This window comes from Ambystoma mexicanum, chromosome 8 (assembly GCF_040938575.1).
Source record: "Ambystoma mexicanum isolate Mex_15411 chromosome 8, UKY_AmexF1_1, whole genome shotgun sequence".
Classification (NCBI taxonomy): domain Eukaryota; kingdom Metazoa; phylum Chordata; class Amphibia; order Caudata; family Ambystomatidae; genus Ambystoma; species Ambystoma mexicanum.
The window spans coordinates 346,150,894-346,166,212 of NC_090929.1; the positions used below are offsets into that span (position 1 = coordinate 346,150,894).

The following is a 15,319-nucleotide window of genomic DNA, read 5'->3' on the forward strand; positions in this document are numbered from 1 at the left end:
AGTGTGCCATTCCAGTGCACTATTGCTAAGTAAGTGAAATGCTTAGGTATTGTTTAAGTGACTGAAAACAACATACTGTGGGCCTCATAAATTGGGCAGTGCGGTAAAATGCAGCAGTAATACCGTATACCACTACTGCATTACTGCACGGCCAAATAATGAGTTGGGGGTAAGATAGAGGAAAATCCTCCAGCAAGAAGCTGGAGGTGTTTCCTCCACCTTAACGCCCAATATCGGCCAACCCCTCCACCCCCATGGAGTCCTATGTACTCCAATTAATGGGGACTAACACCACCTACAGCCACTTGTAATCTGGCGGTAATACCGCTGGACCAAGTGGCGGTAACTTTAATACAGTTTGTTGGTATTTTGGCAGATTTACTGCTGAGATACCACCAAACTCCTAATGAAGCCCTTGACCGATATTTTGGAATAGGGAACTCAAAAATAAACCATGCTTACATACAGCTCTACGACACACTGAAGCTTGTTCTGACCCTTTGGGACAAAACTGCTTCCATTCCAGCAGTGTGCAAGGGCCTCACTAATAAACACACATCTACTTCTGCCAATCCTTCACTGCCGTAAGGTTCATGGACTGTCAGCAGGGGAAATCTGCGCCCTAATCCAGTCCCAGAAAACGGTGCACGAAAGGCTCCATAGATGTACCCTTGTGATCAAATCTGGAGCCATAGGCCCCAATGATACTGGAGGTAGCCAGCTTGTAGCTGAAATGCACTCCTTGTTAGCTGTGTGAAAGGTTTTCAATCAGGTCTGAGCCTGGGGAGATTAATACAAAATGAGGAGGGATTCTGTACCTTTTCAAGAGCAGTCAGAGGACTCAAGAGAAGAATAAGGCATCTTGTTGAATGCAGCTTTTGACGAAGAGGAAAAGGCCTGGGGAAAACAATAACCGTTAAACCAACAGCCCCAATGCACAGGGGCTGGTTAATTCCCCCTATGCAGTTCTTGTAGCACTATATTGCACACATTTCTTGTCTGCTGGAAATGCAAAATGTAGCTGTAAATCTGACAACAACTTGAAAACAACAATAAAAATATACAAGACACGTGACACATCTACTTAGGTGGGGAAAAAAGGTGGTCTGAGGCCTACATCAGAGGAATGCTTCAAATGTTGATGCATTATGGATATAAATTAATATTATATTCCTTTTGCAGGAAGTTCACCATGTTATTGTTTGATATGTTCTTGTATTTTATTTCCTCCATCATTTCCAATGACCCATACACTGTTTATGAAAATGCTTGGTGGCCATCATCACTTAAACTTCAGATACAGAGCCTTCTTATTTTAAGGTCACCCTCTAGCCTGGCTAAAAATTGACTTTTGGTGCCAAAGTAAACCACGTGAAGGTTATATCACCTGGATGAAATACAGTGAATATATTTTCATCTATAAAAGACACTAGAACACGTTTGTATTTGGAACTTTCGCATACCAAAGCCACTCAAAGTAATGCACTTGGTGTTACTTAGGAACGCCATACTCATCTGTCAAAATACCAAACATTATTGTGACTGCATTTGACATCTCTATGTGTTTCAAAATTATGTGATAAGTTGCAAAGGCATGACGTAATGCCTATGCTGAGTTTTTGTTATGAAGATTGCATTTAGTAATGTGCCCGATGTTCTTTAGCCTAACTCGACATATCATTTGTAAAAATATGTATTAATGCACTGCATCCTGTGACTTTCAAGTTGTGCGTCTCTCACATGTGTTGCAAAGTGCATATATTTTAAAACACGTAAAAATGGGTCAGTCATGAACAAATAAACTGAGCACCATTCTCTTGTGGGTTTTTCACTGTATTCTCTGTACACAGCAAGGCAGTGTTTGCCAACTAATGATATGCTGGCAAACAGGTCCATAAGAAACAATAATTGCATTAGAATAAAAGTGCAGTAGATTAGAAACCTCATAGGCAGGACCACTTTTTCTTGTTTATATTCTTATTTTAATCAGGCATGGAATGTTGTTAAGGAACTATCTCAGGGGTACTTTACATGAGGTTGATGTGAACTACTTACCATCCGTATGAATTCTCATGGCTGAAGCAGTGATATCAGTAGTTATACTGAAGTAGGGAATCCATAGATCCTGAAAAGTTGATACATTTTAGTTAGGTGCTGGAAATTAGCTTCAATCTGCAATGCATTTTCAAATGACAGTTACTACAGGCACTTACTGGCATGCATCTGCACTGTAAAACAAATGACTTAACTTCAATAATGTTCTTTCAGATGGACCATTCTGTCCTACAACCAATTTCTCATCTTTGATATATTCCCCAGTGCCAGCTGATCTTCAGAAACTTTTACCCAGCCACTTGGTGACAGAATGCAGTTCTTCAGATCTGCCTGCCTAGTTGCCTCCCATGACTCCGGGCATGAGGGCATGGTAGTATAAATTGAGTCACTAGAGTTATCACCCCACCCTACCGCCGCATGCTCAGCAGATGACAGAACGCAAAACATAATGCTGCATGAGCCATATACATGAGGGGTACGCTGGAGGGACAATGATGATTCTGTGGCAGATATTGTATTGGGGGGACAATGAGGATTCTGTGGCAGAAAGGACCAATCCATCAGAAGGATTATTAGTGAATTTGAGTTATTTGCTGTTGCAATGGATTGTTTCCTACCACAGATTCCTCATCTTAGATTGACACCCAAAGTAGTACGGAAACTGGAGGAGGGAGGGGAGCAAGAGCCATCCCCACACCAGGAAATTGTGGAGTATTAGCCTGTCAAAATAGGCATCCAGTTTGAGCATTAGTGTTTGGTGAGCGTGTGGCTGGCCGCTCATTAAGCCTCCTGATCACACACCTGTGCAAACTTTCAGCAAAACATATGTGGGCACCAGACCATGAAGGGAATGGGCCTTGGGATCCCTGGGCACTTCCTGCCTGGTCAAGTCATAACATTCTGAATTCATAGGACAATCCACCTAGACAGTGTCTGCTTGGAAACAGCCCCACTCCCTTCTGAGGCCCAGCAAACGCAATGAACATGTTATTGTCCTTTCTATTGTCACATGCTGAGAGACGTAACTGAAAGAAACTCTTGGGATACATCAAGTGAAATGTCTCCTCCAGTTCAGATGGATGAGGGGGAGGGAAGAAGACTGGCAAGTGGATCTTTTAAGAAAAGTAGAAGTCTTACACGCCATTAAGTAGAAAATTGGGTCTTAAACTAAACCTAGAGTTTTCCTTAGAAAAAAGCAGGTACGGAATAACAGACAGAGCCTGAAGCACACTCACTCACCTCTGTGAACTGACAGCAATCAGGAAATCACTTTACGGATAAGACGTCTCAAAGAACATGACTGAAAAAGCGTAAGCAGATCTGCCACAAGGAAAATTAGACCAAGCTTGAAATCCCACAATGTAACCATGAAATGGCGTGGAGGAAACATATTCATTAGACCTTTCGAATACTGCGGAACAGATGGAACAGAAAAGAACAAGCCCTGTTCAGGGGTGTCTTGAAGATCAAAATAGAGGCCAAATACCACTTCATATTACTACCCTAGAGGCCCTGCTGATCCAGGCGCTAATGCCAGTAGCACACCAAAACTATTGCCACATCAAGGCAAAAATCGAGTTGGTGGCAGGTCTCATGGCATTCAGGAGCACATTCAGGATGTCATCAGTTAAATTCCACCCAATGTACCTTGGGCCTCTCAGCAGCTAAGCATGAAGGTTGAGGTTGCAGAGCTTCAGGTGGTGAACTTGCCCACCTTGACTGAGAGAGGTGATTCACCCTCACTGGAAGGTGCATTGGTGGACAGATGTCCATGTCCAGAGGTTCCGGTTATTAGATCCTCAGAGTCCAGTTCGGGGCAATTAGACTCATGGTGGACCAGAACCTTCTCAAGCTCCAGAAAATTAAAGGGATGACAAGGATATGTGATTAAGCATAACAATTGTACCATTTGCCCTACAAAATCAATCCATCCCCCCCAATGCCTCTCTCAGAGGGAATCCCCTGTATCAGAACACTTTGCATTTGCTGTTGACACTGGAGGTGTAGAGGGTACCCTTTGTGTTTCCCCAATGACGTCAGATCACATCCAGGACTCCCTGGCAAAGCTCCCATTCATGGGAGACCAAACCCTGCCTGCTCAAGGCATCTGTTATCACGTTCTCTGTTCCGGCAAGATAACCTGCCAACAGAGACAGGTCATCAGGTCCTTGTCTAGGACCCAGATCCACCACTGTGTTGTCTCTGAAGTATAGCGGAAGTGACCCATAGCACCCCCCTTTTGGGATAATGCACAACCACTTTTTGTCCCTCAGCATCAGAACACACGTTTTCTGTACAGTGGAGAGGAATGCTACTAAGATCAACTTGATTGCCCAGCAGCTCCTTCAGATTGATATGACTGGAAAGGTCATTCAGGTGAGCGTCTCAGACCTTCAGGGAGGCATCCCCAACATCTGTCAGTTGAGGCCAAGGTTGAGGTACAGGCTATCCACTGAGCACATTGGCACACTGAGCCCCGCACAGGAGACAATTTGATACTGGGCTCGAGACTTGAAAGGAGATCTGCCAGGCTGCCTTAAATCTGAGACCACTGACAACAGAGTAGCCCATGGTGTACCCTCATGCACAATCTGGCCCTGGTTATTACAAAAATATAGGATGCCATGAACCACATGAGTCGTAGGACGGTCAAGGCTGGGGCAAGATCCTCATTCTAGAAGACTTGGACCATCTGGGTGATGTTCGCTATTCAGTCCTTGTGAAGGAAAGCATTGCCAGAGCAAGTGTCCAACACTGCCACTATGAACTAAAGCTACTGTGATGGTATGATCTGGAACATCTTTAAGTTAAGGGAGAATTCCTAAACTGTGCAGGAGACAGCAGGGGAGGTGCAGGTGGGCTGTCACCAGACCTCAGATGTCATGCAGGGTGGGAAAGTAGTGTCCTTATCCTCCCAGAGACATGCGGCTTCAACAGCTAACAGCTTGGTGTAGAACGTCGTAGGTATGACCAAATGGCAGGCTTTTTAATTGATAATGTTTCGGAAGGGTAGGCACATGAAAGAACAAGTCATGGATGTCTAACGATACCAACCACTACTGAATTCGATTGCCAGGAGGATCAGGGTAAGTGTGACTATTTTGACTTTGTCCTTATGCAGGAATCAATACAAAATCTACAGATCTAGGATGGGACGCTGGCTCCCATCCTTCATTGGCACCAAGAAGTACAGGGAATACCCCTCCCGCCACTCTCTGAGGCGGGTACAAGCTTTCTGAATCGCCTTACCAGGATTTGACACACTTCTTCCAAGATAAGAGGATCCTGGTGAGAAAAATGACTGGACAAAGAGTGGTTTGCAGGGTGGTGCAATAAAGCAAGGCAGTATTTCTGTGACACAACCTGTAAGGCCCAAGTGTTGGTTTTAGCATACTGCCACTCCCAGACATGCAGGCGCAGCCTTTCCCCTACATGAAAGGAATGCCAAAAGTCTTCAATAACTTTGCAGCCAAGGAAGCTGCGTGTAGAGTGGCAGCAGCAACCAGGATTCTGTTACCACCTCTATATCTGTTCTGGTGTTGAAAAGCCCCTGGGGTTCCTTAGACAAGGTTGTTTGAACCAGCCTATGGTGGGAATAATGAGTGAAGTGGCAAAAAGAACATCTCTTGAAAGATGCAGAAAGAGCTAATGCTGTAGGCTGTTGACCAGCCATTTCTAGAGATTTGGCTCTGGCCTTTGATCCTTTACATTTTTCTAAAGACGCATCTGCTTCAGGGCCAAACAAATAGTTACAATTGAAGGGCACATCAACAAGCTTTGCCTGTTATATCGGAAAACCCCTAAAATCCTGAGCCATGAGCGGAGCGTCTTTGGGTGAATGTTCCTGTCCACATGAAACCGTCAACACAATTTGCTGTGCAATTGCGGCGTCTTTCCCATCCTCAATCAGAGCAGTACACCTTTCTCTCACTCCCCCCCCATAAGCACATTTTTGACATCGTCTGAAATTACAAGGATTGTGTATATGTAGCCGGGGGACAGGAAGCGTTGACTGCCAGCAGAGCTAGACTGCCAGAGGCAAAAATCTTTTGGGCCATAGCATTGAGCTTATTTTTTCTGGGGAAATCGAGGGAAAGGTGGAAGACTTTAATCATGTTGTAGGGACCTGAGCTACCAGACACTGCCAGGTGGGGTGAGTAGAAAATACATTTAGATTGGTATGAGCACTGCACTGTTCACTGACAGAACGCATTTAGGCTTCTGTCGGAGGATTTCCAATTGACGGGGAACAATGTCTCTTTTTCTGTATCCTGGTCCAAAATATCCATCTACTCATATTCGGTTAAAGAGTTGACGGGCACACACAAACCTAAATACTCTACCACCTTGGTCATGGCCTTGCTCAAGACAGCATTATGGTTCCCATAATGTATGGCCTGCACACAGTTCAGTTTAGATTAGGTCTATAGCCCGCTGCATCACAAAGGTCATTGGTCAATGCAGCTCCAGGAAATGCATCACCTTATTCAAACTAGGCTCAAAAAAGCTAAGCCACAGTGTCTTCCTCCCCATCAAATATTCGGGCCACTTAAGCAAATAATTAGGTCCTTGAGATATGAGCAAACTCGAGAACCATGTTAACATTGTTTGGCACTAATGTCGGATCCAAGGTCAGTAGGTTCACTGCTGTAGCTTCAACACCCGAAGAGGGAGCTGAGATTTTGGTGCAGAGAGACAGGTCGAGACCCCGGCATCAACAATCACTGGCAAAAGGAGCATTTTTCTGCCTAATTAGGGACTGAGCCAGCCTACTGAGGTGCTTCTGCAGGCGCAATGGGCCCTCTCTCCCCCTCTGGCACTAAAGAATAGACCGCTGGGGCCTTTGCAAAGATTTCAAGCTTATGCTGCTTGAACTCTAGCCAATGCTCAGAGAATAAGAAAGAACATTTTAGCAATAAAGCCTGTTTCCTTGCTTTAGATGATGTATCCTCTGAGGAGTCATCATTATCTTGGCAAGAGAGCAAATGCTTTTTTCTGGTAGTGAAGGATTACTTGTGTGAGATTCACTGCAAGAGCAGATTTCTTCGGATCCTTCATTGACTACTGCTCAGAAGTGCAAAGTTCCTCAGGTTCCTCCGACATTTAGTTCTCAGATTTGCCTAAAAGCACGACCAGGGACTAGAGGAGGTCCACGAGCACCCTTGCGAAGGGCAAACAACAATTTAGCAACCCGCTCCTGAAGGGTTTTTAAATGCACTGATGGACCGAAGCTACAATCATTTTCATAATGATCGGCCCTCCAAAGCAGCAAAGGCAGACTCAATGAGGGTCCGACACAGATACCTTCACCCAACAGTTGTTGGAGGGCTTAAATACCATGTTCTTGGGAGAACTGAACATGACGCAGTTTTAACATGACGCAGTTATACAATCTCAAAAACAATAAGCTACTCCAAAAAGCATCATGATGAGCACACTGAAAAAGGGAACTGGGATCATGGAGCCCTGCAGGATCCATATATACCACCCATGATGTCCTGTCTGCAGTCATGGGAGTGAACCATGGCAAGCAGTGCCGACGCAGAGTTGCATTGTGCTCCTTGGTGGCTGGGATAATGTTTCTAAAGATTAACTTGTACTGGGGAATGTATCTAAGATGAGAAATATGCGGGAGGAAGGAATCCATTAGAATTAGATTGCTTTTCTGATACACAGCTTAGTTTTTCCCAGTGTACATGCAATGTGGTTTCAATGTGATGGAAATCATTAAAACTGTGAATAGTGTGATTAGAGTGAAATCCTACTTCCATTCGGGTTTGAACAGTACGGTGCACTGCAACACAACTTCAATTCAATTGGGTTATTTACGTGTGTAATTACAGTGCAGCTGCAAGCATTAAGTGCAGCAACTGTATGTCTGCAATGTGATCCCAGTGAAAGTTGTGTTCATACTTTTAATTCAGAGATTTGGTAGTAGCCAAAATGCATTTTTCCTCATGAATTTTCAATGTATGCCATTAGTTCTTAAGTACATTTCCTCGAAACACTTCAAGCCACAGTGAAAAATCCAAAGTTTTTGAGGATTTCCAAGACAACAAAATTGTGTTTTTCTGTAATTCAGGCACACATTTGAGGCTTACTGCTATATTTTCTTTATTACTTAAGAATACCCCCACTCCTGAGACAGAGGGCTTAATTGTGCAGTAAAGGCCCAGGAAGGATGTAATAAGTGAGGGATTTTATTGAGGTTCCTGGCACAGTGACACCAAGTAGAGCTCCTGAACGTGGGGTGTACAGCTATTACTACCTCAGAATAAAATCCGGGGTACTAATCTTGCTTATTTTTTCTACATGGGAAGAACAAATTACTTACCTCTGAGAAATGTTCTGAAGATGAATGTTCCTCCCACCGTTCCTCATCCTTGATATCTATCTCAGCGCACCTGTTCTAGGCAAACTTTACAACCGCAGCGCGGCTCTGCGTCAAGTCAACCCAATGCCGCCCCAGACCCGACATGACGACACAATCAGTATACATAAAGGTGCCATGTCCTGTGACCTTCATTCCCCCCTTTATCCCTAGCAGTCCCCCCGCAGGGAACGCAAATCCAATGTGCAGCAAGTCCAACCGATGGAATCGTTCCTCTGCCTTAGAAGGCAGAGGACAAAAAGACAGGAAGATGAATATTTAGAGAGAGATGGAAATCAGAGACCACTTTCCTACAGAAGGATGGTCTCACTCTCAATGGCACCTTCTCCTTGGAAAAAAACAAGTAGGGAGGGTTAGCTGACAATGCCTGGCGCTCACTCACCCGCCTAGCAGAATTGATGGAGACAATGAAAATCCCTTTATGGGTGAGTAATCGTAAAGAACAAGAATGAAAGGGCTCAAATGAAGCACCTAAGAGCAATGTTAACACTAAATTCAAATCCGTGCTGGAACCGCAAATTGGCGTGGGGGAAACTGATTGTACAGACCCCATAGGAAATTTCATGACCGTCAGGATTGTGAAAAATGAGCACTGCTCTTAGGTTGAAAACCGAAATGGCTGCAAACTACCCCTTCACAGTGGCAATCTGCAGGCTTGTCAGGGCCAAAGAAAAGAGGAAATCCAGAACAGAGAATGTGGAGCAAGTAAAAGGATCCAGATTCCTCTCTCCAGCCCAAAGCCCAAAACCTAGTTCACCGGCATGCATAGATGGATTTGAAGGGGAGGGTGTTCTAATAGAGAGGAGCCCGTCCAAGATGTCCCCTGACAAATCCCTACCTTATACCTCTACTTTTCAGCATCCAGGCATGAATATTCAGACTGTTGAGGTTCGGGTGTAGGATCAGCCCCTTTGAATGGGAGAGGAGGTCTGCTCTCTGCAGAAGGGGCCAGGGAGTCTAGCAACTCTGGGTACCACATTCTGCAGGCTGAGTCTGGAGCAATCTTGATCATCGTGGAACCAAACAGGCGCAATCTCCTTAGAATCCGCGTAATGGCAGTGATCGGCTGGAAAGCATAGAGCAGTTTGAAGTTCCACTCAACTGTCAAAGCATCCCCTAGAACACCCTGCTGAGGAATTTCCCTGATGCGGAACCACCTGCACTTCCTGTTCACACTGGAGGAAAAGAGGTCCAATTGAGGGGTCCTTTAATGGAAGAACACCTCCTCCAGAACTTCCTGACAGAGCTCACACTCATGGAAGGTCAAAGGCTGTCTGCTTGCGGTATCCGCCAATATGTACTCTTTACCAGCGAGACAAGAAGCCCTCAAAGACAGAGTCCAGAGCCACTATTGCATTGCTTCTCTGCACAGAGACAAGGAGCCCACACCACCTTGCTTGTTGAGGTAGTGCATGGTCACTGTGTTGTCCATCAGGACCTATACATTATTGCCTCATACAGCGAGGAAAAATGTTACCAGGGCCAGCCTGATTGCTCTCAACCCCAGCAAATTGAGGTGTTCCAGGCACTCCAGTGGAGACCAAAGGTCGCTCACTGTCAGATCTAGGAGGGGAACACCCCAGCCCTTCAGCATCACGTTTGTGACTAAAAACTAAAAAAAGTTGTGGCCAGGGTTGTCGAAACAACCCACCTCTCAACAGGTTGTCCCTCTGGGAGCCTGGACGCCCTTTCTGAGACCTGTAGAAAGTGCGAGGTACATCCCTGAAATTGGAACCAATAACAAATGAGAAGCCAAATGAGTGACCTCATGCGTAGCCGAGCCTGTGGCACCACCAGGATGCAGGAGTCTATAAAACCCAGCAATCGCAAAAAAGCAGAAGCAGGAACCTTTTTCTGTGGTTGGAAGACTTGCACCATCTTGGAGATGTTCACTTGTCAATCCTCGGGCTCATGCAAGTGTTCAAGAATGCCCAGATGAGACGGAGGGACTGGAATGGCAAAACCTGAGACTTCTTGAAGTTCAGGGCAAAGCCAGAGCTGTGCAAAAGGCTGCACCTCCGGTGCAAGTGCCCCGATGTCTAGTCTTGGGAGCGAGCTCAGATGAGCCAGTCATCCAGATAGGGAAAAACATGAATGCCTTCCCTTCTGAGGCAAGTTGCACCACTGCCAGCAGCTTGTTGACAACCCTAGGTTCTGAAGAAAACCGAATGGCAGGACCTTGAACTGGTAATGGCAATTTCCCACCATGAATCTTGGGTACTTGTGGATGGGCACATGGAAGTATGCATCCTGGAGATTCGGTGAGAGCAGCGAATCGTGCAGGTTCAGGGCTTGAAGGATCGGGGCTATGGTGACCATCTTGAACTTTTCTTTATCCCTTCCTGCCTCTGAGGCATTTGAACAGAGGCCCCATCCTCCCCTTTTTACACCAGAAAATAGGCTAAATACCAGCCTGTGCCTCCTTCTGAGCAGGGCACTGGGTTTCTGAAACCCCTTTCCAGAAGCTGATGGACCTCTTCCAGTAGGAGAAGTCCCTGAGAAAAGAACTGGGAATCTGGTGAATGGTCCGGAGGGGGATGAACAAAAAGGAGACAGTATCCCTGGTGAATGACCTGTAAGGTCCAGGCATCAGCCTAATTGGGATATCCTAACTGATTCAAAGTGGCTTCACAGCTGGCCTCAAAACTGTTTCGCATCTCACCCTCTGGGATGTGCTCTGGCACCTCCAAGAGGATGGACCAGAGCCCAAATGAAAATTTACCAGGGCACAGGAGTCGTCGATGCACCTGAGGCCAAGACTTGCTGAACAAAAACCTTCCTTCCCATGCATACAGTATCCTGGTATCCCTATCCGGGGCAGAGGAGTGTCATGATGCCTGCCTCCAAGGAGCCAGGTCCGACTCAGCGACCCCAGAGGCAGGCATCATTTCCCCCAGGGGAGTGCCAGCGGGCCCAAGCTGGGGCCCTTTGGACACAGTCCTGGCGCCTTAGGCGCCAGTCTCATGTTGGACCTCTGTCCTGGCGCCTTAGGCGCCAGGCTCATAAAGCTAGACATGTGTTCAAGTGTTTTCATGTGCACTTACCTGATGCAGACCATGCTGCCACATCCAGGCCCTCTTGAGGCCTGAATAGGAACTACTTTACCTGTGGGACTACTTTCCACCCGGGTGTGGTCGGGGAAGGATACATACCTGATCGGAGGAAGGATACACACTTGGAACTTCTGCCAAAGCTATTTAAACCACACCCGATCAGCAACTCACGCTTCGCGTTGTTCTGCTCCTCGCAGCTGGACGCTCACCGTGTCAGCTCCTGCATCTGGACTTCAGCCACGCCTGTCAGCATCCTGGGTCACCTGCAAAGGGAGACAAGAGACCTACCAGCTAATCTGCACCACGGAGACATCACCGACGATCCTGAAAGGGAAGACATCATTTTTAAAAGCATTTCATTACGATCGCTGCAGCGCTGCATTTCACTCACCTTTCCTGGGTTCCTCCATCTTCAGCAGCGATCATCCGGATACACAGCCACTTCCCAGAGCCTAGAGAAAAAGACAAGAATAAGAGGTGAGAGAAGGAAGGGAATAGGAAAAGCTCAGTTTCCTTCTAAGACTCACCTGTTGGGTCATTCCCATTTCATTTCGGGTCTTGCTGCTTCCGAGCAGGACCCCGGCCCCTATGGGGAAAAAAGACAAAGACATTAGATGAGCGAATGCAAAAACATTACCTGAGCGCTCATATGGACTTACCAGATCTTTACTGGAACTGCACGTTTCACTTCGGGTCGGCGCCATATCTCCGGCATTCCGAACCCCGGCCCCTATGGGGAAAAGACATCAACATCAGCGCTTTGTTGCAAGAAGTTTCCAAAGGAATCTTCATTCATCACCTGAAAAAAGACAATGAACATTATTATTTAAAGCTTGAACTTTTGAACTTGCAACAGAACTTTTACAGCGCCTTACCAGTATAATAAAGCTTACCTGAACTCCCATCCAACCTCAATCCAGTGAAGTAACTGGGTTCAACGCGCCCCTGCGTCAGAAGCAGGATGGAGAGCTCGTCCTTTCAGACCCTAAGGTGAGACTTCACAGGGAATCGTGGAAGGGTATCGTGGAGGGTTGGAAGAGAGTGGGAGGCTTGAGCATAACTCAGTCAGTAGGTAATACTCCCTTTTCACGCACAGGGGAATATTCCTGCGAGCCGGAGAAGCCAGAGTAGAGGGCCCTTCCTGTCCATCTTCAGAGTCCTGCGCTTCACCATTGAAGAAGCATCAGCACTCGAAGCCAGACCTGCGCCTCCGTGGGAATCAGGTGAGCGTTACAGAACGCGAAGCCTACCCACAATTTCCCACCCGGGCGCTATGGAGACTTCCGAGACTGACCAGCTGGCACAGCTTTTGGGGGAATTACGGGCAGAGGTGCACTCAGCCCGCCAGGAGACTAACGCTCTCAAAAGAGAACTGATCTTATCTAAGGAAAGAACTGATGACCTAGCCAAAAGGTTATTACAGGCCCAGGCAGGGCACACTCCTTTACCTAATTCCGGAGACATTTCCACATCAATGGGTTTGAGTAACCCGGTACAAATTAATCTACCTGGACACATGCCTTTGGCCCCGCCTGAACGTTTTGCGGGGGACCCCAAGAAATATGCCGTCTTTATGAACCAATGTCGTTTACACTTTCTATGCAGACCCGGAGCCTTCCCGAACGACCAGACCAAGGTAGCCTTTATACTCTCTTACCTCAGTGGCAGTGCTGCCGATTGGTCTATTCCATTGGTAAATCAGGATGATCCCATTCTCCAGAATTTTCAGGGTTTCAAGGCCAGCATGGAAAGATTGTTCGCTCGACACTCTCAAGGACAGGCCCTTGATAACGAACTGCTATCCTTACGACAAGGTAATCAGGATCTTCTGTCCTACATAGCCACCTTTAACAGACTGGTTGTGGAAACTGGATGGCCAGAAAGCAAAAGGATCACATTGTTTCATTGAGGCCTGCGCGGAGAGCTTAAGGATGTTCTAGCTCAGATAGTAAACCCACCCCAGGTCTGCGCAGACTACATTGACTTGGTGGTTCAACTTGATCACAGACTTCAAAATAGAAAAGCAGATCGGTTCAAGTATGAAAACCGAGCACCGATCAAAACCCACGCTACCTCCAAGAGTACCGATGTATCTGAACCTATGCAAATCGGTGGTGTTAAAGGACCATTAACGCAGAAAGAACAAGAGAGAAGGCGGCAAATGCAACTTTGTCTGTATTGCAGGACTTCCGGTCACTTTCTTCGAAATTGTCCAGTTAAACCACTTAAGAAGGTGGTTGGAGCTACTGATAATGAATTAGTGACACCTGATTCGGGAAACGACCTAGCCCGGCAAGCGTAGGGGTCCGCTTGCCGAGCTTGAAAACTAACTCTTTGACCTCGCATTTCGTCATGCCAATGGTGCTCGTGGACCCAAAACAGCCTCAGCAGTTGCATGCTATAAAAGCATACATCGACAGTGGAGCTATTGGAAATTACATAGACTGTGAATTGGCTTCCAGGATTAAGCTTCCTCTCCGCCCGAAAGTAACCCAAGATGTCATTACTACAGTAGATGGAACCGAAATAGCCTCAGGGCCTGTAACTCATTCCACTGTTGAAGTGACACTGGTGGGTCAGGATGGACATCGGGAAGCAATCGTGTTTGATGTGATCAAGGCCCCACAATTTCAAGTAATTCTTGGAATTCCTTGGTTAGAAACACATAATCCCAGAATTGACTGGCGAGCAAAGAAGATAAGTTTTCCTGATTGTGAACCAACTTGTTATCCAAGAAATCCAGCTATGGGTCTAGCCACAGCAACTTCCACCCTGTACAGCTACCGTCAGAATACCAAGAATTCCAAGACGTTTTTCAGAAAGAACAGGCTAACACATTACCTCCCCATCGGTCTTATGATTGCCAGATCGATCTGGTACCCAATGCTCAACTACCTTGTAGTAGGATTTATGCTCTTACGGAACCTGAGAACCTGCATTTGCGTCAGTATTTAGATCAGTACCTAGCCAATGGTTTTATTCGCCCGTCCAAGTCTCCTGTCTCTTCAGCTCTGTTCTTCGTGCCGAAAAAAGAAAGCGACCTTAGAACGTGTATTGACTAGCACGCCCTGAATCAAATAACGATTAAGAATCGTTATCCTCTGCCCTTGATCCCTGAGCTTATCGACCAGGTGAAAGACGCTTGTGTGTACACCAAGTTAGATCTCCGAGGAGCTTAACACCTGGTGCACATAAAAGAAGGCGACGAATGGAAGACTGCATTCCGCACCAAGTTTGGGCTCTTCGAGTATCAGGTGATGCCCTTCGGTTTGTGCAATGCACCTGCCGCCTTTCAGTACTTTATGAATGATGTTCTTCGGGAACTTATCGATGTCTGTGTCATTGTTAACATTGACGACATCCTGGTGTACTCTTCTTCAGAATCTGATCACAGAAGACATGTTAGGGCAGTTCTTGAGAAACTGTGCCAGAACAGATTATTTGCAAAACTCGAAAAATGCGTTTTTCATACCACAGAAGTGGAGTTTCTCGGATTCATCCTGACACCTCAAGGAGTCCGAATGGACTCGCGAAAGGTGGACGCCATCCTCAAATGGCCATCTCCAAGCACGGTGAAGGGAGTTCAGAGCATGCTCGGCTTTGCCAATTTCTATCGAAGATTCATCCCGGAATTTTCCCGAACAGTCCAACCCATCACCGCTCTCCTAAAGAAAAACAAACGCTTCAAATGGACTCTTGAGGCCGAACAAGCCTTCCAGGACCTGAAAACCAAATTCACCTCAGCACCTGTATTGAAGCACCCTCACCCAGATCTCCCGTACATAGTGGAAACCGATGCATCCAGTTCGGCCATGGGAGC

General features: G+C 46.4%; 1 protein-coding gene across 3 annotated transcripts in view; it reads right to left on the bottom strand.

Moving 5' to 3' along the window:
• PNPLA7 (patatin like phospholipase domain containing 7) overlaps positions 1–15,319 on the bottom strand; it is a 2,986,886-nt gene that overhangs the window by 532,738 nt on the left and 2,438,829 nt on the right. For all 3 annotated transcript variants that reach the window (XM_069609797.1, XM_069609798.1, XM_069609799.1), the window contains one exon: positions 2,056–2,125. In XM_069609797.1, coding sequence (XP_069465898.1) covers positions 2,056–2,125 — 70 coding nt within the window. The remainder of the gene's footprint in view (positions 1–2,055; positions 2,126–15,319) is intronic.